The sequence below is a fragment of the Python bivittatus genome, unplaced genomic scaffold, assembly GCF_059951505.1.
Source record: "Python bivittatus isolate LINGU-HERP-01145 unplaced genomic scaffold, Pbiv_v1 ctg000610_np1212, whole genome shotgun sequence".
Taxonomy (NCBI): Eukaryota; Metazoa; Chordata; class Lepidosauria; order Squamata; family Pythonidae; genus Python; species Python bivittatus.
This window is the reverse complement of record NW_028277088.1, coordinates 58,788,094-58,810,427: the sequence shown is the minus strand read 5'-3', so window position 1 is coordinate 58,810,427 and position 22,334 is coordinate 58,788,094. Positions and strand designations below refer to the sequence as shown.

Here is a 22,334-nt window from a genome sequence, read left to right as displayed (position 1 = left end):
GTTAGGTATAAGCTGAAGTATAGAGGGGCTTTGATAAGCTTTCAATATTCAGTTATAGTACCCTAACCACATTAAAGTATATTATAAGACTACAAATGACAATTGTTCCTTGAATGCAAGTTCAGCTCTTTGTATAATCAGGACCTATTTCATTTGGGTTCCAGTTCATGTGGGCAGTTGCATATTCAAACAAATGCAGTTCCTCATCATTCTTCCTGTTTTGTGGCAACCAGAACTGGATATGATATTCCAGGTGTGGTGTGACTAGTGCAGCGTACAATAGAATTTTCACTTCCCATTATCTTGACAGTATTCCTCTGTTGATGCAGCCCAATATTGCATTTATTCTTTTGGCAGCTGCAAAACACTCCTGGGTCTTGCTCAATCTGTGGTCAACCAGGAAGCCCAGATCCTTCCTTAAGTACTACTGTAGAGCCAAGTACCACTTACAGTGGGGCAAAAAAGTATTTAGTCAGCCACCAATTGTGCAAGTTAAGTTGTCCCACTTAAAAAGATGAGAGAGGCCTGTAATTTTCATCATAGGTATACCTCAACTATGAGAGACAAAATGGGGAAAAAATCCAGAAAATCACATTGTCTGATTTTTAAAGAATTTATTTGCAAATCATGGTGGAAAATAAGTATTTGGTCACCTACAAACAAGCAAGATGTCTGGCTCTCACAGACCTGTAACTACTTCTTTAAGAGGCTCCTCTGTCCTCCACTCGTTACCTGTAGTAATGGCACCTGTTTGACCTTGTTATCAGTATAAAAGACACCTGTCCACAACCTCAAACAGTCACACTCTAAACTCTACTATGGCCAACACCAAAGAGCTGTTGAAGGACACCAGAAACAAAATTGTAGACCTGCACCAGGCTGGGAAGACTGAATCTGCAATAGGCAAGCAGCTTGGTGTGAAGAAATCAACTGTGGGAGCAATAATTAGAAAATGGAAGACATACAAGACCACTGATAATCTCCCTCGATCTGGGGCTCCATGTAAGATCTCACCCCGTGGGGTCAAAATGATCACAAGAATGGTGAGCAAAAATCCCAGAACCGCACAGGTGGACCTAGTGAATGACCTCCAGAGAACTGGGACCAAAGTAACAAAGGCTACCATCAGTAACACACTACGCCGCCAGGGACTCAAATCCTGCAGTGCCAGACGTGTCCCCCTGCTTAAGCCAGTACATGTCCAGGCCCCTCTGAAGTTTGCTAGAGAGCATTTGGATGATCCAGAAGAGGATTGGGAGAATGTCATATGGTCAGATGAAACCAAAGTAGAGCGTTTTGGTCTAAACCCAACTTGTCGTGTTTGGAGGAGAGAGAATGCTGAGTTGCATCCAAAGAACACCATACCTACTGTGAAGCATGGGGGTGGAAACATCATGCTTTGGGGCTGTTTTTCTGCAAAGGGGCCAGGACGACTGATCCGTGTAAAGGAAAGAATGAATGGGACCATGTATGGTGAGATTTTGAGTGAACACCTCCTTCCATCAGCAAGGGCATTGAAGATGAAACGTGGCTGGGTCTTTCAGCATGACAGTGATCCCAAACACACCGCCCGGGCAATGAAGGAGTGGCTTCGTAAGAAGCATTTCAAGGTCCTGGAGTGGCCTAGCCAGTCTCCAGATCTCAACCCCATGGAAAACCTTTGGAGGGAGTTGAAAGTCCGTGTTGCCCAGTGACAGCCCCAAAACATCACTGCTCTAGAGGAGATCTGCATGGAGGAATGGGCCAAAATACCAGCAACAGCGTGTGAAAACCTTGTGAAGACTTACAGAAAACGTTTGACCTCTGTCATTGCCAACAAAGGATATTTAACAAAGTATTGAGATGAACTTTTGATATTGACCAAATACTTATTTTCCACCATGATTTGCAAATAAATTCTTTAAAAATCAGACAATGTGATTTTCTGGATTTTTTCCCCCATTTTGTCTCTCATAGTTGAGGTATACCTATGATGAAAATTACAGGCCTCTCTCATCTTTTTAAGTGGGAGAACTTGCACGATTGGTGGCTGACTAAATACTTTTTTGCCCCACTGTATCTGGTAACTGTGCGTTTGGTTTTTCCTGCCTAAGAGCAAAACCTTATATTTCTCGCCATTGAACTGCATGTTGTTGGACAGAGCCTAATGTTCAAATCTATAAAGATCCTCTTGAAGGTTAAATCTCCTCTTCTGTTGTGTCCCCCCACCCATCTGCTGCCATCTCTCCAGCCAAGCTTTCCTTCCACAGTGTGTGTTTTCCTGCCCAGCACCTCTGCAAGCCTCGCCCCCCCCCCCCAAGCACCTGCATCACACCGGCACTTTGCCTGCCAATTGCATGGGCATTTTCTTCCTTTGCTGAAGCCACACATGAAAAAAAGTAACTTTACAACTAATCCTCGCATTTACAACTTTCAGGTCTGTAAAGAAAAAAGGAAAGCTGTAGTAAGATCATAAGCACAGTCACAGCTTCACTTAGCAACTGCTTCACTTAATGACTGAGTTGCCAGTTCCAATTGTGGTTGCTAAATGAGGGCTACCTCATTTTCCCTGTACCTTTTCCCCTGTGGGACTCCTCATATCTGTGGAAGTCTGAGCTTTTCTTCTTGTTGTCCCCGGAAGACTGGGCAAAAACCCTTCTCTAGATGTTTATAATTGTTTGCACAGCTCCAGCAACAGTGTCTATGTATTCTTGGTCCTCCAAATTATGTGGTACCAGCCATCCTCCTCTTGGGGTCCTGTTTTCTTTGTAGTAGTCTCTTCCTTCCTGTGCTGTTTTTGGAGACTTTCTTCTGCATGGTCCAGAAATTTCTTAAATTCCCTTGTGCTGTGAAATTAATGATTTTCCATCATATACAGTATTCTTATTGCCTGTTGATATCTGTGAAAGCATTCTGCCAATTCTCTGTTTGTTATATGTAGTGGTTTTTACACTACAAGCAGGAGAATTATCAATGCACCTTCCATAAATATGTGAGTTTATACTTTTCTTTCTTGAATGATAAGATGCCGCCAGACTCTTTCCCAGGAATTAAATTTCTTCTCTCTGGCTTTGATCGGATGAAGTCTTTCTGTTAACCAAATTTTTAAAAAAGCCAGAGACAAGATGGGGGGGGGGGGGGAGCAGCAACAGCAGCAGCATGAGAATGTACTAACACAGCTTTTCATACACCATTGTTCTTCTTTCATGATTTGGCCTTTTTTGGTTAGATCATGAATGTTCTTGTTTTAGTTGTCCAGTTTCTATATTGAGTTTATGTTTATGAGATTGTAGGTTCCCTGTCATTCAATTATTCTTTTGCTTTTTGGATGGTCTCTTCCTTGTCTGCTGGAGGATTGTGATGATTTGGTCATTTATTAGTATTTTTAGGTCTGTCTTAACCACCTTAAGATGGTTCTGTTTCTGTGTCCTTTTTTTGTCAGAAGTATAATTGTCTCCAATACATGTTGTTGGTTCTCTTTGCTTAGTCCACTTGTTTTGAGTGATGCTTCTTAGGGTGGCAAAGAAGTTGATTGGCATTTCCTGTGTTATAGTTTAGTCCTTTCTGGAAGATGCTGTCCCAGATCTACCTTAGAACACAGCATATTCCAGAAGAAAATATACAGCAGACAAACTTCAGAATACTCCAAATGACATTTCCATAGGTTTTACCTCTACCTTGGAAAGCATCTTGTATATTTTGTAATTATATTATTGGTCTGCAGAGTTTATAAGTACTGATTTGTTAAAGACAACTTGTTGAAATATTTGAATACGAAAATGTACGCACATATAAAGCACCATAGCACATTCTACAGTATTGAACATACTTTGTTGTTCAGTTGTTCAGTCATTTTATGATTTGATGAGCAACATTTGGCCAGGACTGTCTGTTGGTGATTGCTTCTTTAAATTCTTGTAGACTCTTGCTCATGATATCCAGGCATCTTATCTTTTTGTTGATCTTTTTATCTGTTGCCTTCATATTTGCTAAGCATTATGGTCTTCTCCAGAGACTTCTGCTTCTACATTATATGTCCAAACATTTAATAGTACTTCCAGTAAGCTTCTGTACTTCAAGTACTGAATGATTTGTTCTCCTTGTTATCCAAGGTACTTTAACAATTTTCTCCAGCAACACAGTAGGCATGATTTTTTCTTCTTTCAGCTTTTCTGATGGTCCAGCTTTCATAGCCATGTTATATATGGAAGACCATACCTTGACAATACATTCTGAAATTGGCTATGTGACATCTCCACACTTGTCTAGATTTATCATAATCTTTCTCCCAAGAAGCAGATATCTTTTTACTTCATGGTTACAGCCACTGTCTATATGGATTTTTGAGCCTCGGATAATAGGTTCATACTTAATGTTGGCAATTTGTACTCAGCATTTTCTGTCTGGTTTCTATTTCACTTGTATTTCATAGAATCATAGAACCCTTGGGATCTTGGAGGTCTTCTAGTCCAACCCTGCCCAGTGTAGGAATCCTCATATCATCCTGGACAAATGGATGTCCATTTTTTTCCCAAACACTTCCAGTAATGGAACATCCACAACTTCAGGGGCAGGCTGTTTGAGTGCTTTAATAGTTCTTACAGTCAGGAAATTCTTTCTTATTTTAAGTTTCAATCATTCTTGGTAAAGCTTCCACCCATTGCTTCTTGTCTTACATTCGATACTGTATGTTTATTAGCATAGTCCTTTTTCTTCAGTTTGTTGTATAATGTATCTGAATTGGTCTATTACTTTCAGGATTGAAAAATACAATTCTGCCTGTAGTCCTTGGAGGTCAAACGGTATAAACGTGGTTCTTTCCCCCCTTAAGTGTCCATCCCGGCCTAATGAGTTCAATAATGCCCGGAGACTGAGAAAAAGTATCCAGATTATGGACAAAATTATCAGCTGCACAGAGTTAACAGCCAGCCTTCACAATCTCTGATGATTGCTCCCAGAAATCTCATAAAAATGCTAAACAGCATAGGAAACAGCTTCACAGCCTAAGCGCTATGGAGTAGACCAGAAATATCCTAGCACTATTGTCTGAAACCTACCCTCAAGGAAGGAGTGGAACCATTTTAAAATTGTGCTTCTGAAAGTAAATCAGTAGGTACTATGTGTGAGAGCTAGTTCTCACATGGTCAACCGTAAAAATCTGTCCATTATGAAAGCAAGAGTCAGATGAAAACCGGGCCGCTTCCTCAAATAGAGAAGGGCATGTATCATGTTGCACTACCTGGGCAGCAAAAGGCACAAGAATTTGACCTTTGATTTTACTGTAAATAGGGCACACATTTGATACAGAGCAGTCTCTGGAATTCTTTCATAGTGGGTTCATAGTTTTTCTACAAAAAACCTGTGTTATCTTTTGTGTTGTTTGAAATCTATTCTTAAGAGTTTTGGCCTTGCCTGTTGAGGAAAATGTGACAAAATGGTTTCAACCCCCCCCCCCCCCAACATCCAAGGAGCATAAGCAGAAGGAAATTACTACTATTGCACTCCTTTAGCAGGGTAACTGAAGCCGTCTCAGTGCTCTGGACCAGCCAGAAAGAGATCTAAATGAGTTTCCTTGAGGAATACTTGAAGTAGTTTTGTCATCACCCCCTCAGCTATCTTGGCCAGGAATGAAGATTCAAAACTAACCTAGAAGTAAGGGAACTAACACTGTTTCTTCTGGTGTGAACATAGCAGCACCTCTTTTAAAGTGGCATTAAACAGTCTTAAAGCAAAGTGCTTATTTCACCTGACTTGTTGATTAGATAACTCAGGCATGATTTATATTGGAGAAAATAAATCAGGGATTCAGTGATGGCATGCTGTTGCAAAGATACCACTATTACTGCTGCCATATCCTTGTTAAGACTGATATTGTTATGATTGTTAATACTCAAAGGTGCTTCCAGATGAGACTTTTATTGCACAATTGCTCTGCTTCATTCATGGAAGGTTGCAATGGTATTTTGTATTTGGAATCATCCTGGATTTTCCTCACGTGTTTTCCTTACCAGAAAAAATCCATTAAAGGGAAAGTTTTAATAACTATGCAATATATTTTGACTGGTAGCACTAGAAGCCTCAACTGGAAATGTCCTGAAGTGTCAGTAGAACACAGACTGCTGTCCTCAGAGCTTGATTTCCTGATGCATTTGCAAATCACTTTTGGGGAGTAATTATGTATTTACAAACAACCTTGGAAGAACAATATTAGGGAACATTTGTGCAAGAAGAAATTATGGAGGCAGTACCAGATGTGTCACTACATACTGGAGAGATATTTTGTATTGAAAGATACCCTTTTTTCCCCTTAAATATTACAGTTTAACTTTATCAATAGATTATCCATTCTTAAAAGGTAGAGACCAGAAATGAAAAATGCATAATTATTAACCTTATGCAAAGTAAAAAAATAATGGTTGAGGGATTTGAAATAGATGACTATTATGAGAAAATAAACTATTTTAACGCGTCTTCTGCCTCTGAGGGCTCTTTATAGCAATGTATTAATGCCAAAATACCATCACGTTTGTTTGTAAAGTTATTTTTAAACAAAGACTGTGGTTACATAATGACAACCTTTGATCTTATTTACACTAGAGGAGGATTCTGAATTTAAATTAATCCCACATAAAAAGAACAGAAATCCCGCCCCACCCGGCCATGCTCTCATTACTTTATTGCAGTCCCGGGGAATCTAAAACGGCCCTCCCATTTTAGGGGCTTCAGCATTTGGAGGGAAAAAATGGACTTCTTTTCAGGTAAACACTCGAGGATAGGAATCGTCTTTTCGGAGTCCTTGGTTATGTAAACAAAGCCCTTTGTCTGGCAGCGGCGGGTTATTTGATCAGCTTTTGTTCGCGGGCCCCTTTTGCCCGTAGCCGCTGACAAAGAGTCGTGCGCCGCCGCTTGCCTTTCTCGCTCGGCCCCGCAGGCATTCCTCGGTCGCTGCATTCGTCCCGGGCAGTCACATGGGAGCGCAGGGCTCGCTAATCTCCACTTCCCCACCCTTCGTCCAAATTTTCTGGATCACAGCAAGCAAGTTTTTCGGCGGAAGAGGGCTTGGTGTGGAACCTGCCTTGCGCGCAAGCCAAAGAGATAATTGGGCTGAAGCAAGTTTCGGCCTATTGTCGGCGGGTAACTGCAACCATTTTCCTGCAGCAGCTTGTATTATTCCCAAAGCTTAGCTTCTGTAACAGGTGCCACGGCTCAGTTCTCCATTTCAAATCCAAAGTTATGAATGCCGGTTCGGCTTTATTTAACAGCCCTGTCTTTGGAAAAGAATCCCTACCCAGTGGAAAGGGAGAGTATGTGACGCTGCTACGGCCGAAGGGCAATCAGACCATCTGCGTATGCTCAGAAACGTTTTAATATCACGCACCCAGGGTTGGGCTGACTGTATCTCAGAAACTGACCACCTTAGGGTCAAATTTGGTCGATACCCATTGCACCGTCTTCCATACTGGGATATATTCTGGCTGCTTTGCCAATCAGCAGCTGCTCCTTGATGCCGAACTTTAATAAGTTTAGACAACCCGTCCGGTGTGTTGGGCCTCCGAAATAAAATACCCGCCAGAAGCATAAATATTGCATTAGCTTCTCTCTCTGCCTGGCTGACTGGCAAACGCAACAACAAAAGCCGTTGTTGTCCTGCAAGACATTCAGCTCCGCAGCGGGACGCGAACGAAGAGGTTGCCCTTGTCTGTGCCTCCCTCTCCCAGCCTCGGGGACGGAAGTTGCCTTTCTAGTTGCTCGCTGGATGCCAGGCAGGAGCCAGCAATAACTTTTCTCTCCGCGCTCACCCTCTTTTTAGACGCCCCGCGCTCGCACGGATGTGCAGCCAGGACGGTCGGAGCTCGTCTGGCGTGGGAGTCCGGCGTGAATGAAGGACGGCGCGCCAACCAATCGGCCCAGCAGACGCCCGCCATCTGCCTCCCAGTTTCTCTCCCACCGCCAGCTGCAACTTGATCGAGCCGAGCGGTTTCATTCAAGGCAGCGCTAGAGCCTGTTTTCAAGTTATCCATGGAGACCGCGGTTCTTCAGTCCGGGGACTACAAACCCGCCAGCGGGTAAGGAAAGTCGAGGGAGCATTTTAGGCGTACTTTTAAATGGAAGGAGGGCTGGAGACTTGGGAAAGAGCAACGAGGACAGGCTCGTCCTCGGTTTCTATTCCTCTCAGCCTCAAGTTGTTCAGGGTGGGGTAGACGAGGCAGCGTGCGTCAGGGACATTTCGTAGACGGCGTTTGACAGAGAAAAGCCGCCTTTGGGTCTCGCATTTTCAACAGATTGGCTAGTTTTTAAAGTTTAGCAGACTTAGGTTTCGTGGTTTCCCTCCCTCCCTCATGATCCTCGCAAGACCCCCCAGGCGCAGGTACGCGAGTCCGTTCCTGACCGTAGTATTTTCCTAGCCGTTCTATCTTGCATTTTCTAAAGCTACCAAGAAGGCTGCCGAAAGCTAGCAACAGGCGACGGTCTCCAAAGCCGAGGCGCCGGCGCTCCCCCGCGTAGTCAAATCTGGACTCGGAGGGTCTCTCCCGGCTTCGCTCTTGCGTTCCTGCGCCCCGCCTTTTCAGCTGTTGACAGTTGAGGGAGGAGTTGGAGCCTGGCAGGCAGCTGGAAGGGAGCAAGCGGCAGACGAGCCGCTCGCCTAGATAAGGCGGCAGGAGACGGTAAAGGGTGGGTCCTTCGGCGCGGCTGCTCGGATTGGGCTTCGGCGGGCGGCGGGGCTTCGCGTGCCAGGTGGATGAGAAGGAGCTCTCGCGTAGGAGCCATTGAGCCTCGCTCCGCTTCTGCACGGAGTAACCCATGGTTGGCACGGTTTGGGGAATTATCCCGAGTTTGGGGTTACCATGACACCAGAGCACGACGAATCATGCCCTAGCTAAGCAGCCTGGCCTCATAAAACACGCTAGGTTAGAGGGTGGTTGGCCAGTTTGGGCCTCTGGGTCTTGCTGTGCGTTTAACCTTTGTTTCCTTGCGCACTGCAAACTGGACAATTTGCATAATTCACTAGACCGTGGTTGACTACTGTAAGAGTTAGTGTGAACACACGTTATGCTGTGTAGCCCAGCCTTAGGAGGAAAAGGAGTATAATAAATAGGATCAAAGTGTAGGCTGGGAGATTAAACTCCAGGATTTTTCCTCTTTTGAACTTTGACTCCTTTCTAATGTGTTAATTTAAAAAAAAACAATAAATGTACTTTATTGCACAATTCTGAATTCTAATGTATCTAGTGGTCTAATGGAGGAATTAAATGACATTAAACTGTTGTAAGCTTGGTTATTTCCTCTGTTGCATTATTTAATTTCATGTAAATAATATTGAACAAAAAGTTATTAATGTACAGTTTGAACTGTTTGATTTCTTGGCATCTACTTAATTCTGTATCTAATTTTTAAATCTTTTTATCCCAGAAACATATAATTTCTTTGATAACTGATACCAGGAGCAAATTTGAAAATTGCAATTTTTCCTCCAAAGTTATGTATTAACGCTTTAAAAATATGAATTGCTGAAAGAATATATTGCTATTGTTTCCATCATTTTAGTGAAAATTATTTTAAAATTTATAGGACATTCATTTCCCTTCTGTGGCTGTGGGTAGTTTACAAATATTCAGATCCAATGCAATCCAAACCGATAAACCATTAAACCAGCATAAAAACTCTAAGATGCTTGGATAACTTTAACACTTTCAAAAGATACTAAAAGAACTGGGTAAAAAGGAATATTTTACCCCTTCTCCTTAACTGTAGCATGGAGTTCTCCGCAACTCCAACATTAAGTCATTCTGTAATTCAGACCTTATCACAGCAAAAGCAACAATTAACTGTTGATATTAAGTATATTTATTTAGGGACTTGCAAAAGATGCCCTGTTGAACGTCTAACAGCATGGAGAATAATACATGGGAATTACATGCAAGTAATTTAGGCCCAAATCAAGCGAGGATTTGTATACTTAATCTTTTATACACCTTGAATTGGGCCCCAAAAGCAACAGGTCACTAGTGCTGCTGTTTACTCATAGTGGTGGTGTGGCATTCCTGGAAGCACCCCACCCAAGCTGTCATATTCTGAGCCAGTTGCAGGGCTGTCTCATAGACTTAATGTGGTAATCAAACTATGATCTTACCAGCATATGCATCACTGATCCTCCAGGAATGGATGGCTCTGGTTTTTCAGCTGAAGCTAATAAATGCCCTTGCCATCGATGTAGTGCAGCTGTCCAAAGTGAGTCTTGGATCCAGGAGGACTCCTAAATTGTAACCCTGATCTTTAAGGGCCAGTGTGGCCTATTAAAATCAGGCTTATCTCCCAAAGTCTAACTGCGGTTGTCAGAATTCAGTTGGTTTTCCCACATGTAGTCCTCTAAAGCCTGGAGAAGTACAGAGTGTCATGAGACATCCATACCTAAGTTCCCAGGAAAGAAGTAGTACAGCTGAGAGTCACAAGTGATTTGGTAGCTATTAGTTCCGAGCTTTGCATGGTCCTTCCCAATGATTTCATGTAGGTTATTAAATGACATAGGAAATAATATGCTTTCAAGATAATTTCTAAGGGATCAAGATGATGTTTCTTAATTCTCTTTTAGCGACATCCACAAATATAGGATTGGAATCACAAGTGATATTTCTTGTCCCCAGTTCCCTCAGATACATTGAGTCAAAAATTGCTAAGAAATTGGGGGGAAGTGCAATTCTGCTGATATTCCCATCCCTCCCTCCCTCCCTCCAGATTAGTCACTTGCTTTCTCTGCCTAACTTACCTTACAGGGCTGCTTTGGTGGAAATACCATGAATGGAGATTTCCATGTCATCTGCCTTGAGCTCTTGGAGGAAAGGTGGAATATAACAAATAAGTAGAGCAGTGGTGCTGGATGGGGCTGATGTGGGCAACTGGAGAAGGGTGCTGTAACTATATGTTCCTCTGCTGTTTTCATAGTTGGAAACATTCCCTGAAGCTATTAACTCTAACTACAAAAATGGTCTTAGTTTATGGTACTCTCTTCAGTTCTCTTGAAAGGAACTCAGATACTTACTCCATACCACTCTGAGAAAACAGTTGACTCATATATTAATTTATTTACTTGATTGATAATAGTAGCATAACAAAAAATGGTATCTGATTTGATATTGTACAAATATTAACTATATTGTTTAAATTGATAAGATGAGAGCATAAACTGTTTATATAATATAAAATTTTAAACAGTATGTATGAAATGTTTTTAATAAACAGAATAAAGAAAATATAGCCAGGCTGAAAATCTTCTTCCTTGTCCTTGTGTCAGTTTAGTAGTTGAAAAAGAACATACATCACCCATCTACTGCTCCAGATCATAAATATTTATCTGTCCAAGGTTTAAAGAAGACATGCGTTTTAACCAGGCCTTTAAATGTTAATAGTTCTAGGTTTATGGCTTTAAGTGTCATATTTTTCTCTTGCATTAAAAAACACTGTTGCCACTCAATTGAGTAAATACATACATACATACAAATGTTATGACAACTGACGTGAAAACAGCTTTGGAATGGCTACTAATATATTTAGCTGTGTATTCTGAAATTTTCTATAAAGAGGCACAGCTTTCTGTATTTTGAACTCTTATGTGTATGTGGACCATAATTTTTCATTTTGAAAAATGAAATAGGTGACACTAATTATCACCAGGATTGTGTACACTATTGTACTCTCTATGCACACTTAATTATACCAGTGCTGATTTTCTAATTTTACTGTTTGATATTAGTGGGAATCTGCTTCATTTATTAAATCTAGAGAATGAATAAAATGGAGAAGGAATGCCTTTGGGATTTCTTTCATTGATTTCCATTGTTCGAGAATTTAAAGATGGTGTTAGGCTAATTCTAAATAGAATATTAAGTTCTGGAAGATGTAAAAGTAAGTTTATGATGGTTAGGGTGAGCCTTGAAACCTAAAGGTCAGTAATGAAAACTTACTTTTGGTGATAGCCTGATTTCATCGTGAAAACTGATGCAATTGTATTTGCATATTTTTTGGCATAAGAGTTTAAGTTTTCTTCCCATTGAACTCTTTCACTCAGCTGTTTGCTGGTGAAGTACCACATTTGATTAAATGTTTAGGGCCTGGTTAAGTGGGACAGCTGCTGGGCAATGAATACTTGGAAATTATTATTTCCATTACACCATATAGCATTGTAAAGTGATAATTTGACAGTCTGTATTCATATGTTTGGATAGTATTTTTTTTATGGAAGTTTGTGCCATAGATATTTTACTTGGTTATGTTCTGTGTAAGGTGCTGAGAGTTTTTGAATTATGGCAGAGTAGAAATGTGAAAATATAGGAATAACAAATATTTATTTATTTAAAAAATAAAGGGAAGAGTTAGGTCAAATTAAATAACATATACCTTACTTACTGACAATAATTGGGATTGGGAACTCCATTGTTAAGTGACACGGCCATAAGGCGTAATGTCACATGACCGTGCTGACTTAAAATGGCAGTTCCAGCAGTCATTAGGCAAATCCTGCAAGGCTGCAGTGTCCCACAGTCACACGATTGCCATTTGCAACCTCCTGCTGGCTTCCCCATTGACTTTGCTTGTGGGAAGCTGGCAGTGAAGGTTGCAAATGTCAATCATGTGACTGCAGGATGCTGCAATGTAATTGCAAGTAGTTGCCTTAATCGTGACCACATGATCGCAGGGACACTGCGACAGCTGCAACTATGAAGACCCGTCCTAAGGGGTACTTTATTAAATTATTTCTCCATCTCAGCCTGATTTATGTGCTGTAAGGGGGAACTCCGGAAGAAGCACTAATTTGTTACAATGTTTGTATATGAACTTGAAAGACTTTGGAGACCGTTGTGAGACTCACATACTATGCTAAGTTACAGTTTGCTTAACTGTGTTTTTGAACTAATCACAATAGCTGGATTCACACATATTAAGCCATAAGCCACAGTTTGCAAAATACATTGGCAAGGTTTGCAAGCCACATTATTGCCTAGTGTGTCGTGCCCTAGTTTTCTTTTTCTACTGCTACGGTTGAATTTCTAGCTCAGTTCTTTATATAATGTTACATATTTACAAGTGTATTCCAAAGATCTGTGTGCATCCAGCAGCAGAACCAATGGTTAATTCAAGATGGAAGAGTAGTAGTTTCTAAAAAGGGGGAAATTTAAACAGATTAAGATATTCTGCAGCACTTAGCCAAGATCTGCACTGCCTGGCTATAGCCTAGGCATGGCTTTTATTGAAAGTTGGAATAGAGCCTGATGTTTTTGTTTTCTTGATTTAAACCTCTGGTCTGTGTGTTTAGAATGTCACTAAACAAGACATCTGCAATATTTTCAGAGCCAGGACCTGACCTTTATCCAACATTCATTGTGAAATCCATAACTTAGTTATGAATTAGGGAAATTAAAAATGTATGTAAATTAAATATAGCTGTTTATGAATGTACATATGTGAAAGGGCTGTTTTTTTTTTTTTTAATACAGCTGTTAGATATTTATGGTAGCTAGCATGAATCTTTTTAAAAAATATCTGTGAGCAATGCTACTATTTTTCTTTCCTGATGGTAAATAATCCCATCCAGTTTTGTCTCTACATTATAAAATGTTCTCAAATTAGATGTGCAGTTTGAAAACAGTTGCACTCCATACTCTCTAGTGACTGAGGGATGCCTTTTTAGAAGCAGAAGTTATGTGAGCCGTTGGTGTAAAAGAAGATATATCATTATAGAAAGTGGTTTATATGCAGATGTATTTACATATAGCTCTACTCTTTGTTTTCCTACAGTTTTTCTTATGGCATATGTAGGGTTATTAGAGTGGTTGATCTTTAGGCTTTGCAAAGTTTTGTAAAGAGATGTTTCATAAGGCACATTTTAGTGAACAAAGCACCTCTCTTTGAATTTTTAAAGCAGTTGCATCTTTTGCAAAGTTCAGGTGGTTGCTTCAAAAGCTGCTCCAGTACATCTCCTAAATATATATCTAAAAAATAAATAATTAAAAATATCCCTACCATCTAAGTCAAAGTCAAACTAGCATTTTTAAATATTTACAGCTTCTACATGGGATATCATCCCCCTTTCAAGCTACATTTGTGTGTTTTAGAAGTAAGTTCCATTTAATTTATGGTGGCTAATTTCATGTATATATAGGCTGATGAATGGTTTCAGCAAATCAGAACACCACTCCCCACTATTCTGCCTATGCATGTCTACACTAAAGTATATCCTAAGCAAACGGCCAAAACTGAGAATATTGCTGCCTCTCTTTGTTGAGGTAGTAGTTGAAACATTCAGCATTAGTGAGGCTTAAGATCAATTCCCCATTTAGCCATTGAAGCCCACCGTTGTTACCAGATAGCTATAGAATCAAGTCTTGAAAGTGAAACCACTTCTTTATATATATCCACTGAAGGGTCTTAAAACTATGAGTGAAACTATGACTAAGTTACCACAGATAAGAGTTGTTTTTTTTTAATTAAAGAGCTTGTTTGGACAATCATACTGAAAGCACACAGTCAAGTTTTCAGTACATTTCTTTGGGAAGTAACAAAAATAATAAGACAACAAATTCTAATTATTTGCAGGGGTGTGAATTATCAATCCAGTTCAAAATAGAAAATAGATGAGTTAAATAAAGTGACTTAAGTGAGTGTTAGAGGAATGTTTTGTCAACTCCCAGATATTTAACACAAATACAATTATATTTTGTTCTTTTTCAGAAATCCACCCTTACATATTGGTCAAAGCAAATTTTTTTTACACATATACACAATGCTTTGTATTGTGAGGTTACTCTGCAACGATTGGCGATACGGGGGCAGTCCCTGCTTTTTATATTATGATTTTTGTGAGTTCATAGTGGAACGAGAAGAATACATGCTTTCTTAAGCACCTTGAAAAAAGACAGGATATAAATTTTGGTGAAAATTAATGTGACATTGAATGCAAAAATGTTTGTAATATTTTTATTTAAAATAACTGGCAGATTCAACTGGACATTTGTCAAATATGATGGCCTCATCAAATAGGTTTTCATCTGAGAAGCAAGAGGCACAGGCATTAGATAAAAGAACATAGAACTTACCCTTGAGGGCAGTGCTGAATCAGGGCCAGCTGTAGATACTTTGGTGCCCTAGGGAAAGTCATATTCTGATGCCCCATATGGTTTGGCCCATCTTCTGATTTTGTTAGGAATTTCAAAAAGGCACCCTCTTGTTTCTTTTTTTCTTCAATTTTTTGAGCTTTACACACATGATTTTCAGCCCCAGACATTTTTTTTTCTTTTCTTGGACATTTTCACCCTATTTACTTCACAGTAAATAGTCTTAATTACATCAACACCCATTTTTGTCATATGACAACAATTCTGCAAAATTACATTTAACCCTGGAGCAGGCATGCTGGCACACACAAAGTGCCATTACTGCTTTTCTAGGTATAACTTTGATAAGCTAGTTAAAAAGTCCAGTAGCTGATTTTAGCTATCAGTTTGGATCAGTGCAAGGTGAGTTTAGATGAAGGCTGAGAACTTGCAGTATGAAAACTTCTGATTGAGAGCACTCAAATGCTAGAACACTTCTGAAAGTCTAAATTCATGTCTTGACTCCAAGCCTTGGTTGAGTCCCTGAAACCCAGTTTGGCAGAGATGTTAATGACTTGCTGCTCAATCCCCTGAATTTTTGTCCTGACTCCCAGATTGCATCATATAGGTAGTGCTCACTTAATGACCATTTGTTAAGTGCTGAACAAGTGGTATTTATGCCTGGTCCTTGAAATTATGGCCATTGCGGGAAGTTGAAGCGCACCTCGTGGTTATGTGATCAAAATTTGGGCACTTAGCAGCCCACCCACATTTACAACCAAAGGGTGTGCTTCAACTTCCCCCCCCCCATCTTTCTCCTCCCATCTCTGCCCTTTTGGCCTCTCTGTACTCTTCTAATATAACCAAAATTTAACATGAGAAGAAATACTGCTGTGGTATGTTGGTAAGAATAGAAGTTTAGATTATAATAGACCCCTGTCCTGTGTTAGCACCAGGCTAAATATATGCTAAATTATTCTTGTATTATTCAAATTTAAACAAATCATTACAGCTGAAAACAGCCTGATTAAATTACTTTCTTTAATTATTTAAGAATGAAATTCAATTAGGGAGTGTCGTTTGTGGGAGAAAAAAATGAATGAAAAGATTATTGTATAGAATGAGTGTGAGAGATGTTTACTTACATTGTTCTTTTTTAATTACTTTCTCCTATCTTTTAGTACTTAGTGGAAAAATCATCTGATTTAGAAGTTAACAGAATACTTCTATAGATGTAAAACGGCTTTATTAGCATTTACTTTTGTATTTTTAGCTGCTATTATATATATTACTTTGAGGCTATTTTAATGAAATTTTGCTTAGTAAGCTACTTAACTATATGGAATTGTTTTACTGTGATGATTCTTAATCTCATGATTACTATGCTATTTGTAATGTTTAAAAATATAAATTTACTATAAAATGCCTAACTAGAATACCCTTGGGATATTCTGAATTGTGGCCATTTGGAAATTCATTAGCTCATTCATTTGTTAAATATTACAGTTAAAAAATAAAACCCTTTTCTGTACCCAATAGGTCATCTTCAAAGTATTAATTGATATTAAGTTGATAATAGGCAAAATGTGACACTGTTGATATGTTATGCCTATCGCTTTTGACAGAAGGCACTTGTTTCTTCTAAATATTATATATAAAATACTATATAAATAAAATATAGTATAAAATACAGTATAAAAAAGCTTATCTGTTCAGATCTGGGTCTCTAGATGTTGTCTGTTGATGCAATGAACAGAAAAACAGATATTAAATTATTTTTAGATTATTAAGAACAAGACTATTAACATTTGAAGGGAAATTATTCACTTTTGATATATGTTGTGTGCAAATAACATTAAACAGTAAAACTTTGATGTAATGAAGCATTTGGAGGAGGATGGGTGTGTGTTAAAACTAAACATCCATTTAATCTGAATCTACCTAATTGATGTAATCTATATCCCTTGTATAATTGCTTAATTGACATTTTAACCATTTACCTCATTTGTGTAATTACTCCATTTTGTACATGACACAAATTGATGCAAATGACATAAAAATATCAAATGGCATAGCTTACATGAAATGGCTGGACTGCTTTCGGTGTTCTAAGAAAAATGTCCATTGCATACTAAGTCTGCTGAATGGCAATCTGAAGAACTGAAATTATGCTATGATGTGATTACAAAGAAAACATTTATTTTATATATAATAATACTATAGTAGTGACTTCCATGTATAGTTTTGCCCTAGTAATATAAAAAGTAATTGAAAAACGATAAAAAAAAATCCAGTTATCTACTTCTTTCTGATTATCGTTCTATTGTACTGTACAATACAGTGTTGCTAAGTTTTGTGTAGCTGCTTATAGAAATCACCAAGAAGTATTTATTTATTTAAACAATCTATAGAGCCACCCATCTCACAGCAGTAACTCTAATAAGAGTTAAATTGATACAACAAAACTTGAGGTCACATATAGTGTTGTTGATTTGCTGTTTAGTCATCTAGTCATCTTATTTAACAATCTTATTATAGCTGATTGACTGACTGACTGACTGACTGACTGACTGACTGACTGACTGATTATGTGCCATCAAGTTGACGTTGACTCTTAGTGATTACATAGATTTTCTCCAGACTGATCTGTCTTCAGGCTGGTCTTTCAGGTCTCCCAGTGATGCATCCATTGCAGCTGTAATTGCTTGCTGCTGGTGGTCCTCTTCTCTTTTTTCCACCTCTCCCAGCATTATGGATTTCTCAAGGGAGCTGAAATGATAATTTGAACCTGATAATTTGTGCTTCAAGCAAGAACCATGGATTGATTTGTCCTGTGATCCATTTGCCTGTTTTCTTGGCCATCCACAATATTTTCAAGGGTCTTCTTCAATTCCAAAGTTCAAAAGCATCAATATTCCTTCTATTCTGCTTCTTTAGAGTCCAACTTTTTCATCCATAGAGTGTCACACAGCATTTGAATATCTTTTCTAAGGCCTTCATTGCTACCCTACTAAGTGCTAGTCTGTGGCATATTTCTTGAATGTTGTTTACTGTTGATAGTTGTTCCTAAAAGCCTGAACCTATCCATCACTTCCTGGTGGGTATGTGCTCAAGATCATATCATGAAAACTGGTTGGTTTTGTTCTTCTACCTGGATTTTGCACATGAGCAGTTTGTGGTCTGTTCTACAGTTAGCTTCTCACTATATCTTTGTTGTTATAACTGAATTCTTCCACCTCCTTGTACCAATAATATTGTCAATTTGATTTCTGTGTCCTCCATCTGGTGATATCCATGTATATAGGTGCCATTTTGGCTGTTTGAAAAATGTGTTAGCAATGAAGAAATAACTGGATTGGCAGAAACTGACAAATTGTTGCTTCATTTCAGTTTCTTAAATCATACAGTTGAACTGCATTTTGCTCTTTACTAATTTCAACCTTGACATTCCAGTCTCCAACCACAAGCAACATATCTTGCTTACAAGTTCAGTCAGTTACAGATTGAGCTTGATAAACCTCCTCTTCTGTATTAGTGGTTGGAGAATAAATTTGGATTAGTGTAATGTTAAAGGGTTGTCTGCAAAATCTAATTGATATTATTGACTGCTTTGCACCCAAGTACTGTCCTTGTTATAGGTAGTCCTCAACTTACGACCACAATAGGGATCAGAAGATTCATCATTAAGTGATACGGTTATTAAGTAATGCATCACGTGACCATACCCAATTTTACGACCTTTTCTGTCATGGTCATTAAGCGAGACAGCACATGACCGTGAATTGCAACCTTCCCAGCTGGCTTCCCCATTGACTTTGCTTGTCAGAAGCCGGCTGGGAAGGTCAAAAATGGTGATCATGTGACTGTAGGATGCTGGAGCTGTCATAAATGCGTGATGGTTGCCAGGTGCCCAAATCACAATCATGTGACCATGGGATGCTGCAACAGTCTTAAGTGCGAGGAATGGTCGTAAGTCACTTTTTCAACGCCATCGTAACTTCGAACTGTCACTAAATGAATGGTTTTAAGTCGAGGACTACCTGTATTGTCTCTCCTAATATTGAAAGCAATACTATTCTGTCTTTCTTTTTCACATCCTGAGTAGTAAGTAATATTATCTTCTGACTAAAAGCTCAATCCAGTTATAGTTTATTAGCATAAAATATTTTACTACTTTCATTTAATTTTTTTTTATAGTTTATCATGTTACTTTTAAGCAGCTTTTTGCTTTTATTTTGGTGCCTTTGAGTCAGTCTTGACTCCTGGCGACAAACAAGTCATGGTTTGCCATTGCCTTCTTTCTAGGGCTGAGAGAGAATGGCCCAAAGTCACCCAGGTGGTTTCTGTGCCAAAGGTAAGGTTAGAAATCACAGTCTTGTAGTTTCTAATCTAGAGCCTTTAGCCACCATGCAGACTGGTTCTCATGGTAGTACATAGTTATTTCTTATTTTATTTAAGTGTGTTGCCATATATAGTTTTAATATGAATCATCGTTTACTTGGATTCTTAGTAAATTTCAGGATTTTTGAATTTTGTGCTGTAAATTTAATCTTTTACTTAACTTGTATACTTATATTCTTGTATACTTAGATTGTTTTGTTTGGAAGGATTCACAATTCCATATTTTAAAATGTTATCTTATGGTGGTCTTGGACAGAAATAAAATACATTTGAATTTGAATCTGAAAAGTTCTGGTTATTTTTTTCTTTTGCCTTTTTGTAAATGAGAAATTGACATTGTCTTGCTTATAATATGGTTCAGAACATAATTAAAGCCACAATCTTACATACCTTTGGGGGCGAGTCCCAGAGAATTTGGTGTTTTGTTGTTGTTCAGTCGTTAAGTCATGTCCGCCTCTTCGTGACCCCATGAACCATATCGCACCAGGCCTTCCTGTCCTTCACTGCCTCCCTGAGTTTGCTCAGTTTCATGCTCATTGCTTCTGTGATGCTATCTAACCATCTCATCCTCTGCCGTCCTCTTCTCCTTTTGCCTTCAATCTTTCCCAGCATCAGGGTCTTTTCCAAAGAGTCCTCTCTTCGCATTAGGTGACCAAAGTATCTGAACTTGAGCTTCATTATCAATCCTTCCAGTGAGCAATCAGGGTTGATTTCCTTTAAGATTGACTGGTTTGACCGCCTAGCAGTCCAGGGGACTCTTAAGAGTCTTCTCCAGCACCGCAGTTCAAAGGCATCAATTCTTTGGCGCTCAGCCTTCTTTATGGTCCAGCTCTCACAGCCATACATTACTACTGGAAAAACCATAGCTTTGACTATGCGGATCTTTGTCGGCAAGGTGACGTCTCTGCTTTTTAATATGCTATCTAGGTTTGCCATAGCTTTCCTCCCAAGGAGCAAGCGTCTTTTAATTTCATGGTGGCAGTCTCCGTCTGCGGTGATCTTGGAGCCCAAATAAATGAAGTCTGTTACTGCTTCCATTTCTACCCCTTCTATTTGCCAGGAATTGATGGGTCCAGATGCCATGATCTTAGTTTTTTTAATGTTGAGTTTCAAGCCAGCTTTCGCACTCTCCTCTTTCACCCTCATCAAGAGGCTCTTTAGTTCTTCTTCACTTTCTGCCATTAGGGTGGTATCATCTGCATATCTGAGGTTGTTGATGTTTCTCCCTGCTATCTTAATTCCGGCTTGTGATTCTTCCAGCCTGGCATTTCTCATGATGTACTCTGCATATAGGTTAAATAAGCAGGGTGACAGTATACAGCCTTGTCATACTCCTTTCCCTATTTTGAACCAATCGGTTGTTCCGTGACTGGTTCTAACTGTTGCTTCTTGGCCCGCATACAGATTTCTCAGGAGACAGGTAAGATGGTCTGGTACCATCATCTCTTTAAGAATTTGCCAGAGTTTGTTGTGATCCACACAGTCAAAGGCTTTTGCATAGTCAATGAAGCAGAAGTAGATGTTTTTCTGGAACTCTCGTGCTTTCTCCATGATCCAGCGAATGTTGGCGATTTGATCTCTAGTTCCTCTGCCTCTTCGAAACCCAGCTTGTATATCCGGTAGTTCTCGGTTCACGTACTGCTGAAGCCTAGCTTGTAGGTTTGAGCATAACCTTGCTAGCATGTGAAATGAGTGCAATTGTGCGATAGTTTGAGCATTCTTTGGCATTGCCCTTCTTTGGAATTGGAATGGAAACGGACTTTTTCCAATCCCGTGGCCACTGTTGCGTTTTCCAAACTTGCTGGCATATTGAGTGCAGCACTTTAACAGCATCATCTTTTAGTATTTTAAATAACTCAGCTGGAATACTGTCATCTCCGCTAGCTTTGTTGTTAGTAATGCTTCCTAAGGCCCACTTGACTTCACTCTCTAGGATGTCTGGCTCAGGGTCAGTGACCACACTAGCATGGACATCAGGGACATTAAGATCTTTCTTGTATAGTTCTTCTGTGTATTCTTCCTGCCTCTTCTTAATCTCTTCTACTTCTGTTAGGTCCCTACCTTTTTTGTCCTTTATCATGCCCATCTTTGCACTAAATATCTCCAGGTTTCTTGAAGAGATTTCTAGTCTTCCCCATTCTATTGTTTTCCTCGATTTCTTTGCATTGTTCATTTAAGAAGGCCTCCTTATCTCTCCTTGTTATTCTTTGGACATCTGCATTCACTTGCTTATATCTTTCCCTTTCACCCTTGCTTTTCGCATTCCTTCTTTCCACAGCTATTTGTAAAGCCTCATCAGACAGCGATTTTGCTTTCTTGCATTTCTTTTTCTTTGGGATGGTTTTAGTTGCTGCCTCCTGTACAATGTTACGGACCTCCATCCATAGTTCCTCAGGCACTCTGTCTACCAAATCTAATCCTCTAAATCTATTCATCACCTTCACTGTGTACTCACAAGGAATATGATCTAAGTCATACCTGAGTGGTCTAGTGGTTTTCCCTACGTTCTTCAATTTAAGCCTAAATTTTGGAGTAAGAAGCTCATGATTTGAGCCACAGTCAGCTCCTGGTCTTGTTTTTGCTCTCTGTATAGAGCTTCTCCATCTTTGGCTGCACATTATATAATCAATCTGGTTTCGGTATTGACCATCTGGTGATGTCCATGTGTAGAGTTGTCTCTTGTGTTGTTGGAAAAGAATGTTTGCTATGGCCAGCTTGTTCTCTTGATAGAACTCTATTAGCCTTTGCCCTGCTTCATTTTGTACTCCAAGGCCAAACCTGCCTGTTATTCCGATTTCTCCTTGACTTCCTACTTTAGCATTCCAATCCCCTATGATGAAAAGGACATCTTTTTTTGGTGCTAGTTCT

At 39.4% G+C, this 22,334-nt stretch overlaps 1 protein-coding gene across 3 annotated transcripts in view; it reads left to right on the top strand.

The window, feature by feature from the left end:
* Nucleotides 1–6,668: 6,668 nt before the first annotated feature.
* The window catches only part of COBL (cordon-bleu WH2 repeat protein), a 138,272-nt gene continuing 122,606 nt past the window's right edge, over nucleotides 6,669–22,334 (top strand). For 2 of the 3 annotated variants that reach the window (XM_088150128.1, XM_088150126.1), the window contains exon 1: nucleotides 7,475–8,045. In XM_088150128.1, coding sequence (XP_088006254.1) covers nucleotides 7,999–8,045 — 47 coding nt within the window. In that variant the 5' untranslated portion in view covers nucleotides 7,475–7,998. Of the gene's footprint in view, nucleotides 6,738–7,474; nucleotides 8,046–22,334 lie in introns of those variants that run through there. The other variant, XM_088150127.1, reaches the window with a different exon arrangement.